Source organism: Opisthocomus hoazin, chromosome 4 (genome assembly GCF_030867145.1).
Source record: "Opisthocomus hoazin isolate bOpiHoa1 chromosome 4, bOpiHoa1.hap1, whole genome shotgun sequence".
In the NCBI taxonomy this organism is placed as follows: Eukaryota; Metazoa; Chordata; class Aves; order Opisthocomiformes; family Opisthocomidae; genus Opisthocomus; species Opisthocomus hoazin.
The window spans coordinates 18,787,008-18,808,549 of NC_134417.1; the positions used below are offsets into that span (position 1 = coordinate 18,787,008).

The 21,542-nt window shown below is 66.8% G+C and overlaps 3 protein-coding genes and 2 non-coding genes across 5 annotated transcripts in view; 4 read left to right on the forward strand and 1 right to left on the reverse strand.

Annotated features, from left to right (window-relative positions):
• Positions 1-489, reverse strand: part of ECE2 (endothelin converting enzyme 2) — a 22,052-nt gene extending 21,563 nt beyond the window's left edge. The window contains exon 1 of the mRNA XM_075418220.1: positions 417-489. The gene's annotated coding sequence lies outside the window, so the exon portion shown is untranslated. The remainder of the gene's footprint in view (positions 1-416) is intronic.
• Positions 1-14,273, forward strand: part of EIF4G1 (eukaryotic translation initiation factor 4 gamma 1) — an 18,578-nt gene extending 4,305 nt beyond the window's left edge. Inside the window, 29 exon segments of the mRNA XM_075418222.1 lie at positions 318-417; positions 2,063-2,085; positions 2,087-2,176; positions 3,232-3,324; positions 3,408-3,474; positions 3,837-4,730; positions 5,872-5,960; positions 6,161-6,347; positions 6,716-6,849; positions 7,122-7,241; positions 7,433-7,606; positions 7,684-7,881; positions 8,151-8,297; positions 8,386-8,622; positions 8,694-8,798; positions 9,189-9,342; positions 9,441-9,541; positions 9,645-9,747; positions 9,875-9,977; positions 10,957-11,213; positions 11,309-11,424; positions 11,592-11,764; positions 11,921-12,046; positions 12,136-12,217; positions 12,448-12,546; positions 12,665-12,799; positions 12,888-12,969; positions 13,041-13,181; positions 13,298-14,273. Of these exon segments, the coding sequence (XP_075274337.1) occupies positions 318-417; positions 2,063-2,085; positions 2,087-2,176; positions 3,232-3,324; positions 3,408-3,474; positions 3,837-4,730; positions 5,872-5,960; positions 6,161-6,347; positions 6,716-6,849; positions 7,122-7,241; positions 7,433-7,606; positions 7,684-7,881; positions 8,151-8,297; positions 8,386-8,622; positions 8,694-8,798; positions 9,189-9,342; positions 9,441-9,541; positions 9,645-9,747; positions 9,875-9,977; positions 10,957-11,213; positions 11,309-11,424; positions 11,592-11,764; positions 11,921-12,046; positions 12,136-12,217; positions 12,448-12,546; positions 12,665-12,799; positions 12,888-12,969; positions 13,041-13,181; positions 13,298-13,479 (4,512 nt within the window). The 3' untranslated portion in view covers positions 13,480-14,273.
• Positions 6,006-6,082, forward strand: LOC142361278 (small nucleolar RNA SNORD66). Its single transcript, XR_012763873.1, has one exon. It is a non-coding gene; the product is annotated as a small nucleolar RNA SNORD66 (small nucleolar RNA).
• Positions 7,284-7,358, forward strand: LOC142361280 (small nucleolar RNA SNORD66). The gene has a single exon (XR_012763875.1). It is a non-coding gene; the product is annotated as a small nucleolar RNA SNORD66 (small nucleolar RNA).
• A 1,340-nt stretch (positions 14,274-15,613) lies between the features above and the next one.
• FAM131A (family with sequence similarity 131 member A) lies at positions 15,614-21,534 on the forward strand. The gene is made up of 6 exons (XM_075418229.1): positions 15,614-16,020; positions 17,643-17,767; positions 18,671-18,764; positions 19,062-19,244; positions 19,402-19,530; positions 19,948-21,534. Exons 1-6 carry the CDS (start codon positions 15,990-15,992, stop codon positions 20,388-20,390), a joined length of 1,005 nt encoding a protein of 334 aa, XP_075274344.1. The 5' UTR covers positions 15,614-15,989; the 3' UTR covers positions 20,391-21,534.
• The last annotated feature ends 8 nt before the right edge of the window (positions 21,535-21,542 follow it).

Here is a 21,542-nt window from a genome sequence, read left to right on the forward strand (position 1 = left end):
GGAGGGGGCTGGGACGGGCACCGGTGCGGGGTGTTGCCTGGGGTTGGAGCCCAGGTCTGTTTTGGGGGAGTGGAGGGGATCCCCCAGACTCTCCGAGCACCCACCGATTCGAGCGGGGTGCTGCCCGGCTCCGTAGAGAGGCGGCAGGCGGTGCTGGTCCCCCTCCCCAGCAGCCCCCTGAGGCGCCTGGTGCCTGCTTTGCCCGCGCCCTGTTCCCTGCCCTGGCACCCAGATTTTGGGGGTACATCGGTGGTTGGGGGGCACGTCCATCCTCCCGTTACCGGGAGGCAGCTGACCTTTCTTCTCCCCCGTTGCAGGGTCGCTCTACGTACGTTGTCCCGACCCAGCAGTACCCGGTCCAGCCCGGCGCCCCTAGTTTTTACCCTGGAGCCAGCCCCACCGAGTTCGGGACTTACGGTACGGGCGGGAGGGTTGCTCCGCTCCCCAGCGCTCTGCCAGCCCCTCTTTTCTTTTGCTGCCTGGCCCCTGGCCTGCCTGCAGCCCCCACGCGCAGGAGCGGAGCACAGACCCCTCAGCTTTTGCCAGCTCACTGGGGCAGTCTCTGTGACCCCATGACAGGCTGTTTTGGGGGGCAGGGGGTGTTGCCCGTCTCCCAGCAGCGCTGAGGGCTGTGCATCGCGTCCCACCGGTCCATCCACCCCCGCCCTTTTCCAAATCGGGGCCGTTTAATATTTAACTCTCCTGGCGGAGGGCCGGGGCAGACTTTATCCCCTGCTCCCCATCGCTCACCGTCAAGGCGCTGAGGAGTTTGGTGTTCGCTGACCCCCCCTCAGCTCCTGGCTCCCCAGCCGCGCCGCGCCGTGCCTGCCCTCTCCCGGCACTGGGGAGCTGCGGTGTGAGCAGCCCCCCCCTCCCTTCCCCCTGCTCGCATGTGGCCACCCGGGCTGTGACTATATTTAGGCTTGGTCGGTCCCGGAGGCCCGGCAGACACAGAAATGTGAGCTGAGGCCTCCGGCCCGGCACGGCAGCGAGGCATAGCCGGGGCGGAGATGGGCTCCTGCTGAGCCAGGTATGTGCCCGTCCTCCCTCCCTCCCGTCCCTCGGAGGACAGAGGTGGCCCCCAGCAGCGGCCGGCTCCCGTGCTCAGGCCAGGGCACGGCTGCTCCTCGTGCCCGGTGCTGTGGCATCCCCTGGGTGTCTCCGCGGGGTCCCGGGATGGGTTTGCCCCCCGCCTCCGCTTCGGGGCTGCTGCTGTTCTCGGGGAAGCTGGCAGCGGCACACCCCTTGCCCGCGAGGCCGGCGGGGTGGGTGGGTGGCCTGGCACAGCGTGCCCCTCGGCGGGCGACGTGGGCCAGCCCTCCTGGTCCCCAGGGCTGGGCAGCATGGGGTCTCCCCGCCTCCCCCCGCGCCTGGCAAATCCCGGGGTGCGAGGCCCGGCTGGTGGGCAGAGGAGGGTTCCCCAGCGTGGGGACGGGGCAGTCACCAGAGCGCCTTGGGCACGATCCAGGTTCAGCGCAGCCGGGAGGGTGCTGGATGCGGGGGGGGATGCTGGCAGGTGCCCGGGGAGAAGCGCAGTGCCTCGGGGCCGAGCCAGCCCTGAATGGGGTCCAGCTCTGCCGCCAGCCCCCAGCACGGCTTGCGGCTCTGGGCTGGGCTTGTCGGGGGCTCGGGCTGAGCGGGTAGCCCGAGCCCCTCGGTCTGGGTGGGAATGGAGGGTGCGGACGGGGCTGCCCGGTGCCGCCCTTGGGCTGGTGCCGGCCCCGTGCAGATAAGGGTACCGGCATGAAGGCGTCCATCCGCGCCCGGCACGGCCGCGCGTGCCGTCGGTGGCGTGGAGCCGGTGGGCACGGCGGGTGCCCGCGGGGCCCGGCTGGGCGTGGGGGTGGCGCGGGGACGCTCTGCTTCACGGGGAAGGAATTCGGCTGGGCCTGTCGGGCGGGTTGGGACGATCCGGGCCGGATGCGATGGGGGTTCGCTGCGGAGCGGCACGGGCTCCCCAGGTTCCTGGCAGACCCCGTGTTTGGGGGAGCGGGGGTTCCCCAGGACGGGCTTGGAAGATCTGGGTTGGCCGGTCCGTCTGACGCTCTCTCCTCTCCTCCAGCGGGTGCTTATTACCCGGCGCAGGGGGGTGCAGCAGTTCCCGGCGGGGGTCCCCGCCGCCCAGGTCATTGTGAGCCAGCAGCCGCCGATCCCCCCGAAACGAGAGCGCAAGACGGTAAGGAGCCGGCCGCCTCCGGGCACGGCGGGGCGTTGGCGTGCCGGGGGGGATGGTGCCAGGCCCGGGTGCCCGCCGTGCGTGGGGTGGGACGGGATGGGGCACGGCGTGCTGCGGAAGGGGGGGCGGTGCGGGGCCGTGTCCCCCTGGCTGGGGGGGCTCAGGGGGGGACCGGGGTGCACGGTGGGTGCTGGCGACCTTGGCCGTCCCGGCGGGCAGCGTTGTGCTGAGTCACGGCTCCCGGGGGGGGGGCGGGGGTGCCGCGGCTGCCAACTGCTGTCTGCTCCCGGAGATGCCGGCGCTGGGAGGCCTTGCGCGGGGCCTATTTATAGCGGGGAGCCGGGCGGCTGCCGGCACAGCCCTGCATCGGGGGGCATGGGGTGCCGCTGGCACCAGGAGGGGGGATGCTGGCATTTTATCAGTGGAGAGGCCCCAGTGCCACTCAGGCTCTGCTCCTACTGCCCTGGGCACAGGTTGTTTGGAAGTGGGAGAGCGAGACCCCGTGGCTGCGCTGTGCCCCACACTGGGGTCCCAGACCTGTGTGTCCCCGCACCCCACGGTGCTCTGTGGCTCCTGCTGCACCCATGGCAGGCGCAGGGCCGGCAAAGCTGTGGGTGGCACGGGGCTTGCTGCAATGTTTGCATGCCAAGGCTGCTCCCCTGCACCCTCCCTGAGGCAGAGGGTCCTGCACCCTGTGTGTCAGCATGGTGGTGCTGCCTCAGGGTCCCCCAGCCCCTGGGGACACGGTGCTGGGTCCGGCTGCATGGCGCGGTGGCTTGCAGGGCTCACCGTGCCCCGCGCCGTCACTGCCTGCTGGGCATCGGGACAGGCTGGTGTCTGCGGGGTGCTGTGCCCTGTGGCGAGGGGAGGTGGCACCTGCCGGTCCCCAGGCTGTGCGTGGCTGGGGCAGGCACGGCCCTGGATGAGCCTCTCGCCTCTGCCCTCGGAGAAGGGGGTGTCCTGGGCGTGTCCAGCCCAGGCAAAGCAGGTGGCCCGTGTGCTGGGTCCCCCACCCCACTGACGGCTTCCCCCTCTCTGCCCTGACTTCCGGGCAGATCCGAATACGAGACCCCAACCAAGGCGGCAAAGACATCACTGAAGAAATCATGTCTGGAGCAAGGACCTCATCCACCCCCACCCCTCCGCAGGTAAGGGGACCCCCGACTCCCCGACTGGGGCAGCGGGAGATGCACAGGGCCTTACTGAGCTCCCTCTTTGTCCCCACCCCCAGGCTGGAAGCGGGTTGGAGCCCCAGGCCAATGGAGAGACCCCCCATGTAGCAGTTATTGTCCGGCCAGGTAAGTGCCTGTGCCAGGGGTGGGCATGCCAGCCAGCACGGCTGGTGCCAGGCTCCCTCTCCTTGGCACTGTGGGAGGTGAGATGCCAGCCCTGGTTCAGCTGGGGCTCGTGGGGTCAAACGTGTTCCCTACGTATCTGGGGACCCGTGTCCCCATGTTGGGTCTGAAAGAGTTTGGGGGGGCTGTCTGCTCACCCCAGCTGCCTAGCTGGGCACTGGAAGACCCCCGTTGTCCCCGCCACTGGTTTGTGATGTGGGTTGGCACATCTGTCCCTACTGCTCTTGCAGGTGGAGGGATTTGGGGGGGTTGCAGGGTTGGTCAGGGATCGGAGAGCCCCCCTGTTAACGCCACCCGCCTTGCAGATGACCGCCCGAAGCCTGCGCTGCTGGTGAGCAAGCCCGTCTCCCTGGAGCCCAGCAAGTCGGCGTCCCCGTCGCCTCCCCCTCCCCTCATCCCCGAGGCGGAGCCCGTGGTGCTCTCGGCCGTGACGCTGGTGCCAATGGAGACCCCTGTGGACGCGGACACTAAAGCGGAGCTGGGCGAGGCGCCGCCCGACCCGCACGAGACGTTTCGCGCCATCACTACAGTGCCAGGGACTGTGGAGCTGCCCCTCGTGCCCGCGCCCGACATGGACACGGTGGCCGCGGAGGAGGAGGAGGAGGAGGAGGAGGAGGTCACCATTCCCCTCCCAGAGCCCGCACCACAGGCACCTGTGCCCCCCGAGGCGCCGCCGGTGCCCGTTGTCCCCTCAATGCCAGCCGTGCCCCCAGTGCCGGCCGCGCCGTCGCCGCCGCCCGTCGTGCCGCAGGCCCCTGAAGCGCCCGCCAAACCCGCCTCCCCCAGCCCCCCGCCGCCCCGGGAAGAGCCCTGCCCCGAGCCTGCCGCCGAGCCTGCCACCGAGGCCAATGGGGTCTTAGAGGAGGTGCCTGAGCCGGTCCCTGAGGCACCCGTGTGCCAGCCGGTGCAAGCGCCCGCACCGCTGCCCGCGCCCGCCCTGGACTCCCCCGTCGCCCAGCCTGAAGAGCTGCCCGTGCCCAACGGGGTGGAGGGCACCGGCAAAGCGGAGCCGAGCGAGGAGCAACCCGAGTCGGACGTCAGCCCCATCTCGGAACCCGAGGAGCCAGCCCAGCCCGGCACCCCTGCCTCCCCGCCGGCAGAGGAGGAGGAGGAGGAGACCGAAGGTCCCGGCGAGGCCCAGGAGCGGAGCTCGAGCCCGGCCCCTGCCCCTTCACAGACCTCGGAGGCGACCGCACAAGGTTGGGGATGTTGGGCTGGGGTGTGCGGGGCCATGGGGTGCCCCAGGGTGGGTGTTGGGTGATGTGGGGGGTCACCTGGGTGCGGGGCTAAGTCGTGGGGCACGGGGAGGCTGTCGGAGAGGGCGATGGGGTTGGGTGGCCCAGGACGCGTGGGTACGGGGTGCTGGGGGGGGACACAAGGCACCTATGGATGCCGAGGCGGGGGGAGATGTCTGGAGAGCGCATCCATATGCAGGAGGGGTGGGGTGGGTGTAGAGAGGGGTGTGTGGGGTGCCCTGGGGCTCAGGGTCTGCGAGGGAAGCGTGTTTTATGTGATGCCTTCTGCAGGGGTGTAGGGCGGGCGTGCTGGGGCTGTCCCCAGCCGTCCGGGGGGTGGGGGGTGGTAGGGGAGATGCGGAGCTGTAGCTCGGTGGGGCACCCTGCATAGGGATATGCAGGTACAGAGGGGTGCCTGGGGAAAGTGGGGTGCCCTGGGAATATGCTGGGGTGAAGGTATTTTTTGTTTTGATTTTTTTTTTTTTTTCCTCTAAACATCCTGCACAGGAGTGTGGGGGCTACCTGGGGGTTCTGGGGGATGGGGGCACGCAGGACGTGTTCATACGGAGCACCCTGTGCAGGGATACGGGGGGGCTGTAGGAGGGCGGCCTGGGGCAGATGTGCTGCTGGGAAGCACCTCTGTACGGGGCAGTGTATAGGGGTGCCAGGGAGGGGAGCGTATATGGGGGTGGAGGTGTGTACGGGGGTGTCCCTGCAAGGGCTGCCCCGTAGAGGGGTGTGGGTGTCTGCAGGGATCCCCTGAGGGGGGAAGAGGCCTGGATGAGGTGCTTGGGAGAGGCACAGGGTAAATCGGGGTGCAGTGTCCGGATGGTGGGAGGGGTGCGAGGTGCATGTTCTGGGGCACACGCTTAGGGAGCAAGGTGCCTTGGTGGGACTGCATGTAGGATCCGCAGGGCTGCAGGTTCCTGGGTGGGGACGGGGGCTGTGCTGGCGTGGCAGGACTATGTCCCCATGGCTCCCCGCGACCCAGTCCCGAAGCTCGCCTGGTGTTACTGAGGCCTTGCTGGTGACCCCCGAGCTGGCGTCAGGGTATACGGGGGGCTGGGAGGGTTCCTGTCCTTCACCTCCGTGCCTCTGCTCCCAGTCGCCATGTCGGTGCCAAAGAAGAAGCGAAGGATGAAGGAGCTGAACAAGAAGGAGGCAGTAGGCGATTTGCTGGATGCCTTTAAAGAGGTGAGTGTCCCGGGGACGTCCGCGGGTCACCCTGGGCCCTGTCTCCTCCTGGGATGAACTCTGCTTTGTGCCATCGTGTCTGGGCCACTGATGTTCCCTGATGGCAATGAGGATCTGAGGGGAGGCGGACGCCTGGGTGCTGGGTGAGGAGGCAGGACCAGGCCCGCAGGGTGACTGCTGTCCCCGTCCCTCCTGTGCAGTCTCAGATCAGCGACAGTGCCTCGGAGACGGAGAACAAGCCCCCCACGTCCGCCCCTGCCCGTGAAGCAGAGGATGCAGTCCCTGCTCGTCCGCAGGAAGAGTCGGAGGAGACGTGGGAGGAGAAGGAGGACAAGCTGGCCCCGGAGAAGGGCAAGGCTGCCGACCAGAAGTACCGCTACAAGGAAGGTGAGCCGTGTGTTGGCCCAGGCCTCTGCTTGGAGCCACCACCTGTGGACCCAGTGGTGGGGAGGGTGGAGGTGGCATGGTCCAGCTGTCCTAAACCTCACGCTCTCCTCCCATCTTGTCCCTAAGCCTGGCATGGGGATGGGGACAGAGACCCCACTGCAAGGGTCCTGGCAGGAGGCAGGGAGCCGGTGGCATCAGGCTTTCTGTCTGAGCAAGCAGTGTCGTGCTCATGGCGTACCAGCCTGAGGCAGCTCTGGTTGTCTACATCCCACCTCACTGGTCCCTGGGTGGGCCTGGACCTGCCACAGCTCGGGATGGAGGATACAGGACAGGCCACATCAGGGACTCCCTCTTGCCCCACACTGCAGAGCAATGGAAGCCACTCAACCCTGAGGAGAAGAAGCGATATGACCGGGAGTTCCTGCTGGGCTTCCAGTTCATCTTCGCCAGCATGCAGAAGCCCGAGGGGCTACCCCAGATCACGGACGTGGTGCTGGACAAGGTCGGCGCGGCCCTGGAAATTGGGGGAGCGTGGGTGGTGCCCAGGTGGGGGTCTGGCTCCTCTTTGTGCCTTGTCGAGGCAGGGCAGGGACTTAACTGCTGTGCTCGGGGTCCTGTTGCAGCATTCGCAACGAGCCTTGAGCCTGGGGTTGGTGCGGGGGGGGCACTTCTGGGGCCTTCTTTCCAGTTCCTTGTCCCGGCGCTGAGGCTGGGGGATGGATCCATCCCGCTCCTCTGCCCCCCGGGCATCCTCAGCCGTGTGTACCTTCGCAGGCCAACAAGACCCCACTGCGGGCGCTCGACCCCATCCGCCTCAGTGGCATGAACTGCAGCCCTGACTTTACCCCCTCCTTTGCCAACCTCGGCCGGCCCGTCATGGGCAACCGGGGCCTGGTGAGTATCTCCTCGCTTCACCCGCGCTGTCCCCCTCTGCCTCTCCGTGATGATCAAGCTTTCGAGCCGCTGTGTCTGGGCCACTGATGTCTGTGATGGAGCTGAGGATCTGAGCAGGCGGAGGGGGACAGCCCAGGAGCTGGCCCGGCTGGTCCCGGAGCAGAGAGCTGAGTTTCTTCTCCCTGTGTCAGCCCTCAGGGTTGGGTCCCCGCCGCTCCCAGCAGAGCCAGAGAAAGGAGCCCCGCAAAATCATTGCCACTGTGTCCCTCAATGAGGATGTCAAGCTGAACAAGGCTGAGAAGGCCTGGAAACCCACCAGCAAGCGTGCCTCCGAGGAGGAGGATCCCGAGAACATCAAGACGCAGGTGGGAGCTGGGACAGGCGGGCAGTGGGAGGGCGAGGGGGACGTGCCTGGTGCTTGCTGACCCTGCTCTCCTTGCAGGAACTGCTCCGCCGCGTCCGCAGCATCCTCAACAAGCTGACACCCCAGATGTTCCAGCAGCTGATGAAGCAGGTGATGGAGTTGTCCATCGACACGGAGGAGCGGCTCAAGGGTGTCATCGACCTCGTCTTCGAGAAGGCTATCTCGGAGCCAAACTTCTCTGTTGCCTATGCTAACATGTGCCGTTGCCTTATGGGGGTGAGCAGGAGCTGGGGGGGTGTCTTCCACCAAGCTGGCAGGGGTTTGTTTGGGGGGCCTCAGCTGAGCTTGGCACAGTGCAGGTCCTTCTGTGTGGGGTGGGGACACTGGGGCATGTGGGGGGACGACCAAGTCCAGCGTCTCAGCAGGGCATCATGAGGGTGTAGGGTGGCTTTTTCTCGGTTTGAGCAGTGCTTGGGCCTTAGCTGACCAGCTTTTGGGGGAGACACAACTCATGCTTCTTGCCTGGGTTGTACCTCTCCCTGCAGCTCAAAGTGCCCACAACAGACAAGCCCACGGTGACTGTGAACTTCCGCAAGCTGCTGCTCAACCGCTGCCAGAAGGAGTTTGAGAAGGACAAGGACGACGATGAGATCTTTGAGAAGCGGCAGAAGGAGATGGACGATGCCAGTGCTGTGAGTTGGGGTGGGAGGCTGCGGCCGAGGGCTGGTGTGGGTGTCCTCGGGGTGGGCCTGGCCTCTGAGCTGCCCTGCTCTCCTGCAGCCCGAGGAGAAGGCGCGCATGAAGGACGAGCTGGAGGAGGCACGGGACAAGGCCCGCCGGCGATCCCTGGGCAACATCAAGTTTATTGGAGAGCTCTTCAAACTAAAGATGTTGACAGAGGCCATCATGCACGACTGCGTGGTGAAGCTGCTCAAAAACCACGATGAGGAGTCTCTTGAGTGCCTTTGCCGCCTGCTTACCACCATTGGCAAGGACTTGGACTTTGAGAAGGCCAAGGTACCCCTTGCCCTGCCCTATCCTGCCCTTGCCTTCGGGAGGGATGTGACCATGACTCTGTCCCCCTGTAGCCCAGGATGGACCAGTACTTCAATCAGATGGAGAAGATCATCAAAGAGAAGAAGACATCATCCCGAATCCGTTTCATGCTGCAGGATGTGATTGACCTCAGACAGGTAAGGCTCTTGGCCCGTTGCTGCCTGGGGACTGTCGTCCGTCCCCTGCTTGGTTCCATGGAGCAGCTGGCCTGTGTCGTCTGACAGACAGCACTCCATGTGTCCCCAGGAGGGGAAGCTGTGGCCAGCCCCAGAGACGCCATGCTAGGCCCCAGCCCTTGGTTAGCATGGTCGTGGTAGTGGGCACACAGTAACTGGCAGCTGTTTAATGCAGGGGGGCTCTGGAAATTGAGCCCTTTTGTGCCAAAAGCTGCCACAGCACACGGGGATGGTCGAGGCAGGAGACGGGCCTGAGGCTTTGAGGGTGGAATGGCTGGGAGGGGGGAATGTCTCTGCCTCCGTCCTCCAGCCAGCTCAGTGCCCTCTTCCCTCCTTCCCTGCCCTCTGCAGAATAGCTGGGTGCCGCGGCGAGGAGACCAGGGCCCCAAAACCATTGACCAGATCCACAAGGAAGCGGAGCTGGAGGAGCATCGGGAACACATCAAAGTGCAGCAGCTCATGTCAAAGGACAAGAGGAGAGGACCCCCCGGGCCGTCCTCCAGCAGTGAGTGCCCCGGGCTTGGGGGCACCTGAGGCTGCCAGGGATGGGTTGCTCCTGCTGGGCACTGCTCAAGGCCTTATGTCTGTCCCCCTTGTGCCCAGGTGGGCGCAGCAGCCTGGTCGCAGATGATGGCTGGAACACGGTGCCCATCAGCAAGGGCAACCGGCCCATCGACACCAGCCGGCTAACGAAGATCACCAAGGTGAGGCTGGGGGTGCGGGGTGGGCAGCTGAGCCAGCTGCCTCCCCAGCCGCGATCATGCCCTGGTGTGGGGTTCAGAGCTGACTCGGTCTCTCCGCCTGCAGCCTGGATCCATTGACTCCAACAACCAGCTCTTTGCGCCGGGTGGGCGGCTGAGCTGGGGCAAAGGCAGCAGCGGAGGGTCTGGCGCAAAGCCTGCAGATTCAGGTAGGCAGCGTGGGGCTGGCTGGGTGCTGTTGGGGAGGTTGGGAGGGGGGGGGAGGGGATCCTTCCCCTGGCGGTTCCCGTACCGGGGAGGTGCCGAACTCTGAGGCTCCCCTCTTTTCACGCCCAGCATCTGATTCAGGGCGACCAGCCACGAGCACCTTGAACCGCTTCTCAGCGCTCCAGCAGTCGACGCCTGCCGAGAGCCTGGAGTCCCGTCGCGTGGTGCAGAGGTGAGGGGCCAGCCCTGCCGTGGTGAGTGGGCGCTCCGGTCTGCAGCCCAGGGAGGAAACCCCCAACTTGGGCACTGGTTGGTCAAGATGTAGGCAAACATATGGTGTCTGGGCTGGAATAACCCCCTGGGGCAGAGTGGGGCCTGGGGGGAACTCAGGGTCACAGAATCACAGAATGTCAGGGGTTGAAGGGACCTCTGTGGGTCATCCAGTCCAACCCCCCTGCCGAAGCAGGGTCATCCAGAGCAGGCTGCACAGGACCTTGTCCAGGCGGGGCTTGAATATCTCCAGAGAAGGAGACTCCACAGCCTCCCTGGGCAGCCTGTTCCAGGGCTCCGTCACCCTCAGAGGGAAGAAGTTCTTCCTCATGTTCAGACGGAACTTCCTGTGCTTCAGTTTGTGCCCGTTGCCCCTTGTCCTGTCGCTGGGCTCCACTGAAAAGAGTCTGGCTGTGTCTTCCTGACACCCACCCTTAAGATATTTATAAGCATTTATAAGGTGCTGAGTCCTTGTGGCAAAGAAGGCTGGGTCCAGCCTGGGCATCCTCCCCACTGTTTGGCACTTGGGGGACCCCACCTGGGTGCTGGGTCTGGTCTGGGGGTCGTTGATGGGCTGGGGAGAAGCCCGTGGAAGCTGGCGCATGAGGTTCCCAGGGAAAGCTGGAGATGGTTCTGTTCAGGAGAAGAGGAAAGCAGAGGGGGAATCTCACCACAGTCTGCAGCAGGGAGAAGGTGTGGGCGGGCTGGGGCCAGGCTCTGCTCAGCCATGCCAAGGGACAGAGTGAAAGGAAAAGGGCATGAGTTGGAACAGGGGAGAAACAGGGACAAGTGTTTTCCTCTGAGGGTGGTCAAGTGCTAGACAAGGCCCTGGGAAGGGCTGGGATTGGAGTGGGACAGCCTTGCCTCACAGGGCTTTGCAGTCTGGGGTCAGGGAGGGTGGTGATGGGCTCTTCACGCTGTGTCTGTCCCTTCCTGCCCAGGAGCAGCTCCAGCCGCGACAGGTCGGAGAAGGCTGGGGACAGAGGGGACAGGGAGTCACGTTCGGAGAAAGGCAGCGACCGCGCGGAGCGTCCCGACCGGGGGGAGCGGGCAGACAGGAACAGGTCTGCCCTCACCAAGAGGAGCTTCAGCAAAGAGACAGAGGACAGGAGCCGAGAACGGGAGAAGCCGAGCGGCCCCGAGGCCGTGTGCAAGGCTGCTGGCATGATGGAGGAACGGGACAGGAGCCGAGAGACCAGTGAGCCAGGGAGCGGCGGTGTCCTGGGGGTCTGGCTGCGACCCGGGGCTCTGCCTGTCCCGCGCGGTGGCCTGATCCTTGCTCTCTCCTCGCAGTTAAGCAAGAACCAGCACCTCCCACAGCATCCCCCAAGCCCGCGCTGTCGGACGAGGAGCTGGAGAAGAAATCCAAGGCGATCATAGAGGAATACCTGCACATCAATGACATGAAGGTGAAAGGAGGGGGTGGCCAGGCACCACGTCGTATGGCCCGTGTGACACTCCGTCCCCTTCCCTGGGCTGTAGCACTGTTGGGCTGGGGGCCGGCGGTGCCCGGGTGGGGAAGGGGGGGGCCGTGGCTGGCCGTGGGACAGTACTGACCCCCCTTTTTTCCCCGCAGGAGGCCCTGCAGTGCGTGCAGGAGCTGGGCAGCCCCTCCTCGCTCTACATCTTCGTGCAGAACGGCATCGAGTCCACGCTGGAGAGGAGCACCATCTCCCGCGAGCACATGGGGGTCCTGCTGTGCCAGCTGGTGAAGGCGGGCACGCTCGCCAAGGAGCAGTACTACAAAGGGTGAGGGGCCGGGGCAGCCTGGCCCCGAGCTGGTGTTCGCCCGGCTCTGAATTCGGCCCTGCCTCGAGTGGGGCTCCATCGCTGAGACCTCCCGAGGTCCCTCCCAGCTGAGGGCGTGGGGGCTGCTGGATCCCAACGGCCCCCCTCTGCCCCCAGGTTGCGGGAGATCCTGGAGGTCGCGGAAGACATGGAGATCGACATCCCGCACATCTGGCTGTACCTGGCCGAGCTCATCACGCCCATCCTGCAGGAAGAAGGCATCCCCATGGAGGAGCTGTTCAGGTGAGGGCCGTGCCCCTCCGCAGGGCTGCCCTGGAGTCCCAGGGGGTCTCCTGGGGGCAGGTCGCTCAGCTAGGTCTCGTGCCCCGCAGGGAGATAACGAAGCCCCTGGTGCCCATTGGGAAGGCCACCACGCTGCTGGTCGAGGTGCTGGGCTTGTTGTGCAAGTGCATGGTAAGTGCGTGGGGCTCGCGTAGCTGCCGGCGCTGTCCCGGGGACCGGCAGCCTGCTCGTGGGGGCAGGTTGGCATGCAGGGACCGAGCTCCTCTGCCACCAGAGGGGATGGCGGGGGGCTTCCCTTGCCATGTCCGGGTCCCGGGGGTGGCGTGGCCGAGCCGCTGTATCCCGCTCCCTGGAGATGGAGGGCATGGGGTGCCGGTGCTGACTGCCTGCCTGTCCTGCAGGGCCAGAAGACCGCCGGCAAGCTGTGGCGGGACGGGGGCCTGAGCTGGAAGGAATTCCTGCCCGAGGACCAGGATGTCAACAAATTTGTCACCGAGCAGGTGGGAGCTCAGTGGCAGAGACAGGCTGGGGGAGCCCTGGGGAAGGGGGGGCCTGCTGCCGGGAGCGTAGCGTTCCCCTGTGCTGCCTTTAACAGCTCGACTCTGCCCGCTCCCCCAGAAACTGGAGTACACGGTGGGGGATAGCTCGGACACGCCGAGCCGCAAGGAGCTGACCTCGGAGGAGCTGTGCAAGCAGATAGACAAACTGCTGAAGGAGAACCCGAACAACCAAAGAATACACGACTGGATCGAGGTGAGGGTGCGGGTGCAGCGCCCGCGGGTCCGGCATCCCCCTCCTGGCTCCATCCCCACCTCACAACCCTCTGCCCTCCCTCCTCCAGGCCAACCTGAGCGAGCAGCAGGTCTCGTCCAACACGTTTATCAGGGCCCTGATGACATCCGTGTGCCACTCAGCCGTTGTCTGTGAGTACCAGGGTGAGGGGGGGGGTTGCCCCTGCCCACGCTGCCCCCCTCTCATGCCCCGTCTCCCGCAGTCGAGAACCCCTACCGCGTGGATGCCCTGGTCATCCGCAACCAAGCCAAGCTGCTGCAGAAGTACCTGCGGGACGAGCAGAAGGAGCTCCAGGCGCTCTACGCCCTGCAAGCCTTAGTGGTGAAGCTGGAACAGCCTCCCAGTGAGTGTCGCGGGGACGGGTGGGCTGAGGAGGGGGGGTGGCAGGCGTGTCCCCACCCCAACAGGGTGGCTGGTGGCTAGGGAATGGCAAGGGGTCCCCCTCTGTCCCCCCTCCAGACCTGCTGCGAATGTTCTTTGATGCTCTGTACGATGAGGACGTCATCAAGGAGGAGGCTTTCTACAAGTGGGAGTCCAGCAAGGACCCGGCTGAGCAGCAGGGCAAAGGGGTGGCTCTCAAATCCGTGACAGCCTTTTTCACCTGGCTCCGGGAAGCTGAGGACGAGTCGGACAACAACTGAGCAGCCGTGAGGAGGAGGAAGGGGGGAGAGAGAGTGGGGGCACCCTGGGGAGCGACTCCATCCCCTCCCACCCCCGGCCCCCCTGGACTTGCTGACGCCGGGGCCGAGAGACCTGCTGTTCCCCCCACAGCCCCCCTCTCTCTTTTCACTTCTCCTCCTCTCCCTCCTCCCTCTGTCCCGGTTCCATTGCGAGGCCTGTACTAGTTTCTCACGATGACAATAAACGGATGCTGACGGAGGCGGCTGTCACCGTGGGTCCCCTTGGGGCCCCTCCTCTCCCCCCTCCCAGCGCAGGCACACCGGGTCTCGCAGAGCACCCCCGGACTCATGGCATGGGGAGAGGGGATGGGATGGGGACGCATCTCTCCCCTCCTCTCCCCCCTCTTCTTCCTCTTCCCCACTTCTTGCTGAAATATAGAGAGATTATATATATATAAACTTATTAAATTTGGTTTGGGGACAGGAGCTTGATTTCTCCCTCTCCCCTGTCCTCTCTCTATTCCTCCATCACTGCCTGGATCCCCCCCATGGTTTTTTATTTTAAATATAAATCATTCCCCCCCAGCTCCTGCTCTGACACCTGGGGAGGGTGCCGGGGAGGAGGGGGGGTGACCCCTTCTCTCTGGGCCAGGCCGAGTCCCCTCCTCCCTCCCAAAGCCCTCATCCTCCTCCCAAACGTTTAAGGCCACAATTGGGCAAGCAACGGGGCGGCCCCCCCATCCGCGTCCCCTGTATTTATAGAGCGCCGGATGTGACGAGCCGCACGTGTAATTATTAAAACAAGGATTCAATTACTGGTCACGTGAATTTGTAAATAATTTTTTTTCTTTTTTTTTTTTTTTTCTTTATGGAGTATTTAATTGAAGATTTAAAGGCATCTTTTCACCTTAAAACTGGAAATAAAAGAACATTGCTAAATAATGCCCCGTGTGCCGCTGTTGCAGCCCCCCCGTCCCTTGTGCCTGGGCTGGCGTGGGGGTGCCAGCCTCCCCCGGCACCCCGAGGCAGGCGGTAGGTACCCCCCACCCCCGGGCTGGGAGGGTGGCAGGGCGGGTCGGATGAGCCTGGACTGGCACAGGGTGTCCCGTGTCCCCCAGCGTTCCTCCCTGCGGGCTCAGAGGTGACAGGACCTGTGTGGGCTGCCTGTGCTCTGCCTCGGGGTGCTGAGCTGGGCTCCCCCCAAAACCTTCTCTTTTGTCGGGCAGGTGGGGTGAGCCGGGGGGGTCCCCGGTGCGAGTGGCCCTGCTGGGGCTGGAGGTAAGGGTGGGCTGGTCTCCCATGTGTTGGGCTGCCTCTTGCTGAGTCACCCTGGCCACGGCCCAGAGGGTACAGAATAATTAGCCGGAGGCTGTTCCCCAGATTAGAGGCCGATCTGTCTGAGCTGCGGCCCTGGCAGCGCTGGTGCTGGGAAGCAGCTGGCAGGGAAAGGGCAGCAGGGCCGGTGGCTAGGTGGGAGGGGGTACTGGCCAGGAGTTCCCCTGCCTAGGAGGGAGTGAGGAGGGAGGCCCTGGGGCTGCTCCGGTCCCCTGCTTGCCAAAGGGGAGGGTGGCACCCTGGCGGTGCCCTCCTGCACCCCTTCATGCCAGGGAAAAGGTACTGCAGCGCTACCTGCCGTCATTAGGTTTCAGAATGAACAGACGTCTTTGGCTGCGGGTTAACCCCTCCGCCTGGCATCAGTGCTGGCCCGGGTCTCTTGCTGGGGGGGGTCACCGTGGTTCTGAAGCTGCATCCCCTGCCCCAAACCCAGCTCCAGCCGGGTGGGACCCCCAGCCCGCTCTCAGGGCCCCTGGCAGCAGCAGCCCTGCGGGGCAGGGGGCCGGGCAGGGTCAGAGCCCCCCTCTCCGGGCAGGCCGGGGGCTGAGGGGTCCCGGGCTGCCGGAGGGTCCCGGCCCTGCCCCTGCCCCACCCGGGGCTGGCGGGGGGGCTCGGGCCGGGGGGGGGCGCCCCGGGGGGGGGCCCGGGCGCTGTCCGCGGTGCTGGCACAGCGCTCTCCGCAGTGCCCGGCCTTCCTCTCCTCCTCCCCAGCCCCCTCCTCTTCCTCCTTCCATCCTCGCCCTCTGCGCCCCCCCCTCCTCTTCCTCCATCCTCCTCTTCCTCTTCCTTCAGCCCCCCTCTTCCTTCATCCTCCCCGGCTGCCTTCATCCCCCTTCTCGCTCTCTCCTCATCTCCTCTTCCTCCCAGCCTTCCTCTCCCCCATCCTCCCTTCCTCTTCCTCATCCTTCATCCCCCTCTGCCTCCTCTTCCCCAGCCTTCCTTCCGCCTGTCCTCCTCCTCCTCTTCCTCCCCCCTCCCCCTCTCCCTCCTCTTCCTCCCCCACCGGTGACGTCTCTGGCCGTGCTGCTCCCCGGGCCCGGCGCAAGCACCGCTCGGGGCTCCGGTACCGCGGCCCGGCCCGGCAGCGGGCTCCGGGGGGGGCGCGGGGGCTGCCCGGGGCCGCCCATGCGGCCGGGGGGCAATGCGGGCGGCGCGGAGCCGGCGGTAGAGCCCGCACCGGGGCCCCCCCCGGGAGCATGGGCTGCATCGGCTCCAAAACCACCATCGGTGGGTGAGCGGCACCGGGATGCCACCGGGGGGGGGGGTCTGAGGGTACTGGGGGTGTAAAAGGGATGGGGGGGTGCGGGGAGGATGCTGGGGGGGGCAGGGGGTGATGCGATGAGGTGTTGGGCTCTGCGGGGGCTGGGGGATATGGGAAAGTGGGGGACGGGGGGGCTGGTGTGGGGGAGCTGAGGGGGGGTCCCTAGACCCCACAGAGGGGATGGCTGTGTATGGACTGGGGGTACGGAGGTGGGGAGGGAGGCACAGAGGATTGGGGTGCCTAAGGATGGGGGGGGGGATACGGGGAGCTTGAGGGCTCTGGAAGACTTGGGTATGTACAGGGGGAGGGGCTATGGAGGGACGGGGGGGTTTGGGGCCTGGGGATGCTGCTCCGGGGCAGCTGGGTGGCCCAGGGGGTGCGGGGAGACATGGGGGGTGAGGATGTGCAGGGGTGGGGGGAGTGGAGGGGCTGGGGTACAGCTTTGGGGGAGCTGGTTGATATGTGGGGGGGTGCAGGGGGCTGGGAAGGGGGTGTGGGATGGTCACAGGGCTGGGATGGTGTGGGGGTGCTGTGGGGGGAAGGAGGTGTTTCGGGGGGATTGGAGGGGCTATGGGGGGTGGCAGGGGTGCAATGCAGGGTGTGGGGTGCTGTGGGGGTGCCGCAGATGTCCTGGGGGTGCTGCAGGAGAGATGGCGGTGATGGGGGCTGTGGCTGTGATCCGAGGCGGTTCTGGGGGCCGAGCCGGAGTTGGGGGTGTTGCAGACCCACTGAGGGGGGCCTGGGGGTGTTGTTGCTATGGGGTAGGGGTGTCGATGCTGAGGGACCACCATGGGGTGCCCCTGCCCTTGCCCTGGTGTCACCCAATGGTATCACCCACAGCTGGGGGTGGGGGTGATGCCATCAGCAGGTTCTCCAGGAGCCAGGGTTTGCCCCTAGATGGGATATGGGGGGACCACTGTTCGGCCCCCCACATCCCACCTCAGGGCTGGTTTACAGCAGCCGGGCCCACCTCGGTGCAGGGGGAACGAGGCTCCTTGGGGCCATCCTGTCCCGGCCCCTGGGGGCCTGGTGTGGTCCGGGGGCTGCAGTGTCCCAGTCCCAGTGCTTGGGAGTCAGCGCCCAAGGGGACGGGGACCCACCCGTTCACGACTCCAGGAGGTCAGGCTGTTGGGGTGGAGGACGGGTACGGGTGCTTTTATGCCCCCATTCCTTTTTGCTCCTTTCCCTCCTGCCCCAGGGATGGGGAACAGGGGAGGGGCGTGTTGGAGATGGTAGAGGAGCACCAGCCCCCCGCAGCAATGCCCAGCGCCGCCTCCCTCCACGCACCCAGCGCCTGCTCCAGTCGGTCCCCCCCAGCCCGGTCCAGCTGCCCCCACCTCTCTCGACACAGCGGCCAAGCCGGGACGGGCGCCCGGTCCCCGGTGCCAGCCTGGGGCCGTGCGGTACCGCTGACACAGGCGGAAGAGTTGCCCGGGCATGAGTCACCCCTGCTGCAGCACCCGGCTGCTCCGGAGCGGCCCTGCAACGAGTTGTGTCTGGTCTCAGACTGGGCAAGAAGCCTCTGCCCCAGAGCGGGGGGCTGCCGGGGGGACAGAGGTGCTGACGCCGGCCCCGGCTCTTCTCACAGTGGCCGTGGACACGACGCTGTGCGTGGAGTGGAAGGAGGTGAAAGCGCTGTCACCGCTGAGTGCTGCCCGCCCTCTGCCCCGCTTGGCACGCCAGCCCTCCTTCGACAGCCAGGACTTCCTCCAGGTACCGCCGAGCCTGGCCAGGCTCCCTGCGCGCCGGCACCCCGTGGCCGGACCCCCGTCCCGGCCGTGACCGGGGGTGCGTGGGGCTCCGCCGGCCGCCCAGCCATGCCAGCCCAGCCATGCCAGCTCGCAGCCGGCGCTGGGGCTGCTCTGACGTCAGCCGCGAGCCGGGCTGTATCCTGGGAGAAATCAGTCCACGGTGCCTTGTTGCCATGGCAATGCAATTTGTTGCGCGCCTCCAAACCCTGCATTGCTTCCCCGTGGCCACGGGCTTGGGGCCTGGCACGGCCCGGACGGGCGGTGGAGACAGGCAGCGGGGCGTAGCGGCACGGCGGGCACCGGGGGCCTCGCACGCGCCTGTGAGAGGGAGGATGCTCGGTGGCAGCAGCCAGCACAGGGCACGCACAAGCGTGTGTGCACAAGTGTGTGCGCACGTGCAGGGAGTGCCCATGTGCACGCAAAGAGCGTGCGCGGCGAGCGCGTGTGTGCGTGCCGTGAGTTCACGCGTGTGCGCAGCGAGGAGGGCCCTGTCTGCGGAGAATGAATGCGTGTGCGAGCACGCGTGTGTGTACTCAGTGCAGGAGTGGCTGTGCGCGGCCACGTGTGGCTACCTGGGCGGACACGCGTGTGCGCTGACGTTGTGTCCGTGCATGGGTAAGGGCGCGTGTGCGAGCAGCGGCGGCGTGCAGGTGCGCTGACAGCACGGGGGCACGGGTGTGTGTGTCCCCACCGACCTGCGCGTGGTGGCTGCGACCATCCCTGTGCACATCCCTGTAACACGCTTGTGCGCATAGACACCCCCGGCCCCGCGGGGTGGGCACCCAGCAGGGCCCAGCCCCTGCCCATGACACGGGAGGGGCAGGCAGGGCGGCTGGGGGCTGTGACACCGTGTCCCCCCTGGCAGGTCAATGTTGAGGACACTGTCGAGATGCTGCCCAAGTCGCGGCGCGCGCTGACCATCCAGGAGATCGCCGCCCTGGCCCGCTCCTCGCTGCACGGTAACTGACCGCCGGGCATCGGGGTGCCTGGGGGAGCATCCGGGGAAGAGGGGTTCTCCTCTGGGTGAGGGGGCTGGGGCTCTTGGGGAGGGCACTGGGGTCACCCCTCTGGGACTTGGGGGGTACCCTGGGGTCCCCAAGGGTACCATCAGGGTCCCTGGTGGCACCCAAGAAGAGGGTGTAGAGGCACCGGGTCCTAAGGGCTGGGGCTGAGAGGTGCTGGGTGCGGGGGTTGTGGGCTCCACAGGGGGGACTCGGGGTGCCTGGGGGGTGCTGACACGGGGGCACATCTCGCAGGCATCTCACAGGTGGTGAAGGAGCACGTGACGAAGCCGACAGCCATGGCGCAGGGCCGCGTCGCCCACCTCATCGAGTGGAAGGGCTGGTGCAAGCCGGTGGAGCCGCCCGCCGCCCTGGAGAGCGCCTTCAGCTCCTACTGCCACCTGAGCGAGGGCGAGCAGGAGGCACGCTTCGCCGCCGGTGCGCACCGTCTGTCCCTCCATCCCTCCATCTGTCCGTCCATCCCTCCACCCACCCATCCATCCCTCCATCCCTCCACACCTCCCTCAGTGCCATGGCAGGGGGATTTTGGGGCCACGTCCCGGTGCAGGCGTGACCCATGCCTGTCCCGTGCCAGGCGTGGCGGAGCAGTTTGCCATCGCCGAGGCCAAGCTGCGAGCCTGGTCCTCGGTGGACGGGGATGACTCCAACGACGAGTCCTACGACGAGGACTTCATGCCCTCCACGGAGAGCTCCCAGCCCACCGGTAAGTGCCACGGGGAGCCGGCAGCCGCCAGACGGGCAGGGTGTCCCGGTGTCGGCATCCCGGTGTTGGTGTCCCGGTGTCGGCGTCCCGCTGCCGGTGCCCAGGGTTGGAGGAGCAGGGTGCCCGCTGCCTGGCCACGTTCCCCATCCTGGCTGTCCCCCACTGGGCACCGCGGCAAAAGCGGTGCCCGCGCTGGGGACGGGGAAACCCTGTGATGCGGCACCTTTCCCGGTGCTTTTGCTTTTCCTTTGGTGGTCACTGGCGCCACGCGCACAGCAATTTGCGGGCAGTGGGGGCACGGTGCCTGGCGTGGGGCTGCTCCCATCCCGCTGCTCCCGTCCTGCGGGGCGGGGGGCGACCAGCAGCCCCCGGTGCCGTCAGCCCCAAACCGACGCCGGGCATTGCGGTTCCCCACAGAGCTGCCCGGCGCGGTGCCCGCCAGCGCCTTGCTGCGAGACCTGCTGCAGGGCCACCTGTGCCAGCTGGGCGTGCGGCACGGCTCCTGCGAGCCCGAGAGCGACTCCTCGCACACCCTCTCCCCCGAGACTCTCTGCTCCAGCCTCTGCAGCCTGGAGATGGTGTCCCCTTCCGAACTCACTGCCAAACTGCTGGGCTCCCTGGGGGGCGAGGACCTGCTGCTGCCCAAGCTGCCCCCCCCGGCCAGCCAAAGTGCCTTTCGGGGCCTGGCACGGCTCCGGTGCCAGGACTCCATCTACTCCGTGTCCTACGCCGACGCTTGCCTCTCGCCTGCCGAGGACGAGGTGGTGCTGAGCAAGGACTTCCCGCTCCGCCGGAAAGCCTCCGACGTGGCCTCCTCCGGGGTGGCATCGCTGGAGGAGGAGGAGGCTGAAGAGCCCTGATGCCCCCCGGGGTGCCCTGCCTCTCCCAGAGGGGGCCCAGACCCCCCGCCGCCGCTCCCCGGACGGACCCTACACGGGGCGAGGGACAGGCCCTGCCGGCGCTGCCCCTCGTTAGCCAGGCGCAGGGGGGGCTCGGGGGGCTGCCGCAGCCCCCCCCGACCAGCGTGCCCCTGCTGTGCCCCGGCCACGCCGTTGCCCTCCTGGATTCATTGCATGAGAGCAGGGAAGCGGCGTGGGGAAAGGCTTTGGGGGGGTCCGACCCCTGCCCTGACTCTCAGATGTGCCCCCCCCCAAACTGACAGGACTGAACCGGTGGGACTGGCTGTTCGCATGTCCCCCCCCTAAGCCACCCCGAGCTCCCCTTTCGGGCACCGGCCCCTCCCCATGTTGGCATGGCTGAACCGCTCCAAGCACCCCCCCCAGTGCCCCCACCCCACAGCCGGCACCCTCGGCTCGGGGTGGCAGGGGGGTTTTGGGGAGCGGGGCACTTTTCTCCTCTCTCCCCAGCCGGCTTTTATCGGACTGAGTTTTATACTGTGAACTGCTGGGGGGGGGCCGGGGGGGCCGCGGACGTGCCATGGTTTGGGGGCTTTCTACACTTTTGTACGCGCGTGAGGCCAGCACGGGGAGGCTGCGGGGCGAGGGGGTGACGGACCCCCAGCCCGGGGGCTTTGGGCCACCAGCGACAGCACACCCAAGCCAGCCCCACGGTGGGGGGGTTCAGCCTGGCCAGGGTCCCCCCCCCAGGTGTGCCGTGGGGCAACGCGGGGTGGGGAGAGTGGGGGAGCGGCAGGTCCCGGGACTGATGGCAGGGAACCAAGTGCCTACACGCAGGGTGACCAGCCCCCCCGTCCCGGCCGGGGGTGGCAGCCCGGCTTGGGGGACCCCCAGGGCGGTGCCACTGTTTTGGGGAGAAGAATGTCATTTTTTGCCAACGCTTGCACCCGCTTCCCGCATGGCACGTGTTCTCGTGGGGCCGCTCGCCCGCTGCATGCTGCTCCTCGCCGCAGGCCCCCGGGGTGCCCCCAGCACCCGCTGCGCCCCTGCTCCCGCCCCCCCCCCAGCACCCCCCAGCCACCTCTGCCGGGCACAGCACCCGCTCCCCCTCCCCGCCGTGGGGTGCCCGGCGTGGGGCTGCCTCCTGGCACGCGT

Bases quoted from the DNA above. Each gene is read 5' to 3' on its own strand.
- FAM131A (XM_075418229.1), top strand. From the start codon at position 15,990: ATGGGCTGCATCGGCTCCAAAACCACCATCG. The intron at 19,245-19,401 runs GTGCGCACCGTC...GTCCCGTGCCAG, and splicing joins GGAGGCACGCTTCGCCGCCG to GCGTGGCGGAGCAGTTTGCC. The intron at 19,531-19,947 runs GTAAGTGCCACG...GGTTCCCCACAG, and splicing joins GGAGAGCTCCCAGCCCACCG to AGCTGCCCGGCGCGGTGCCC.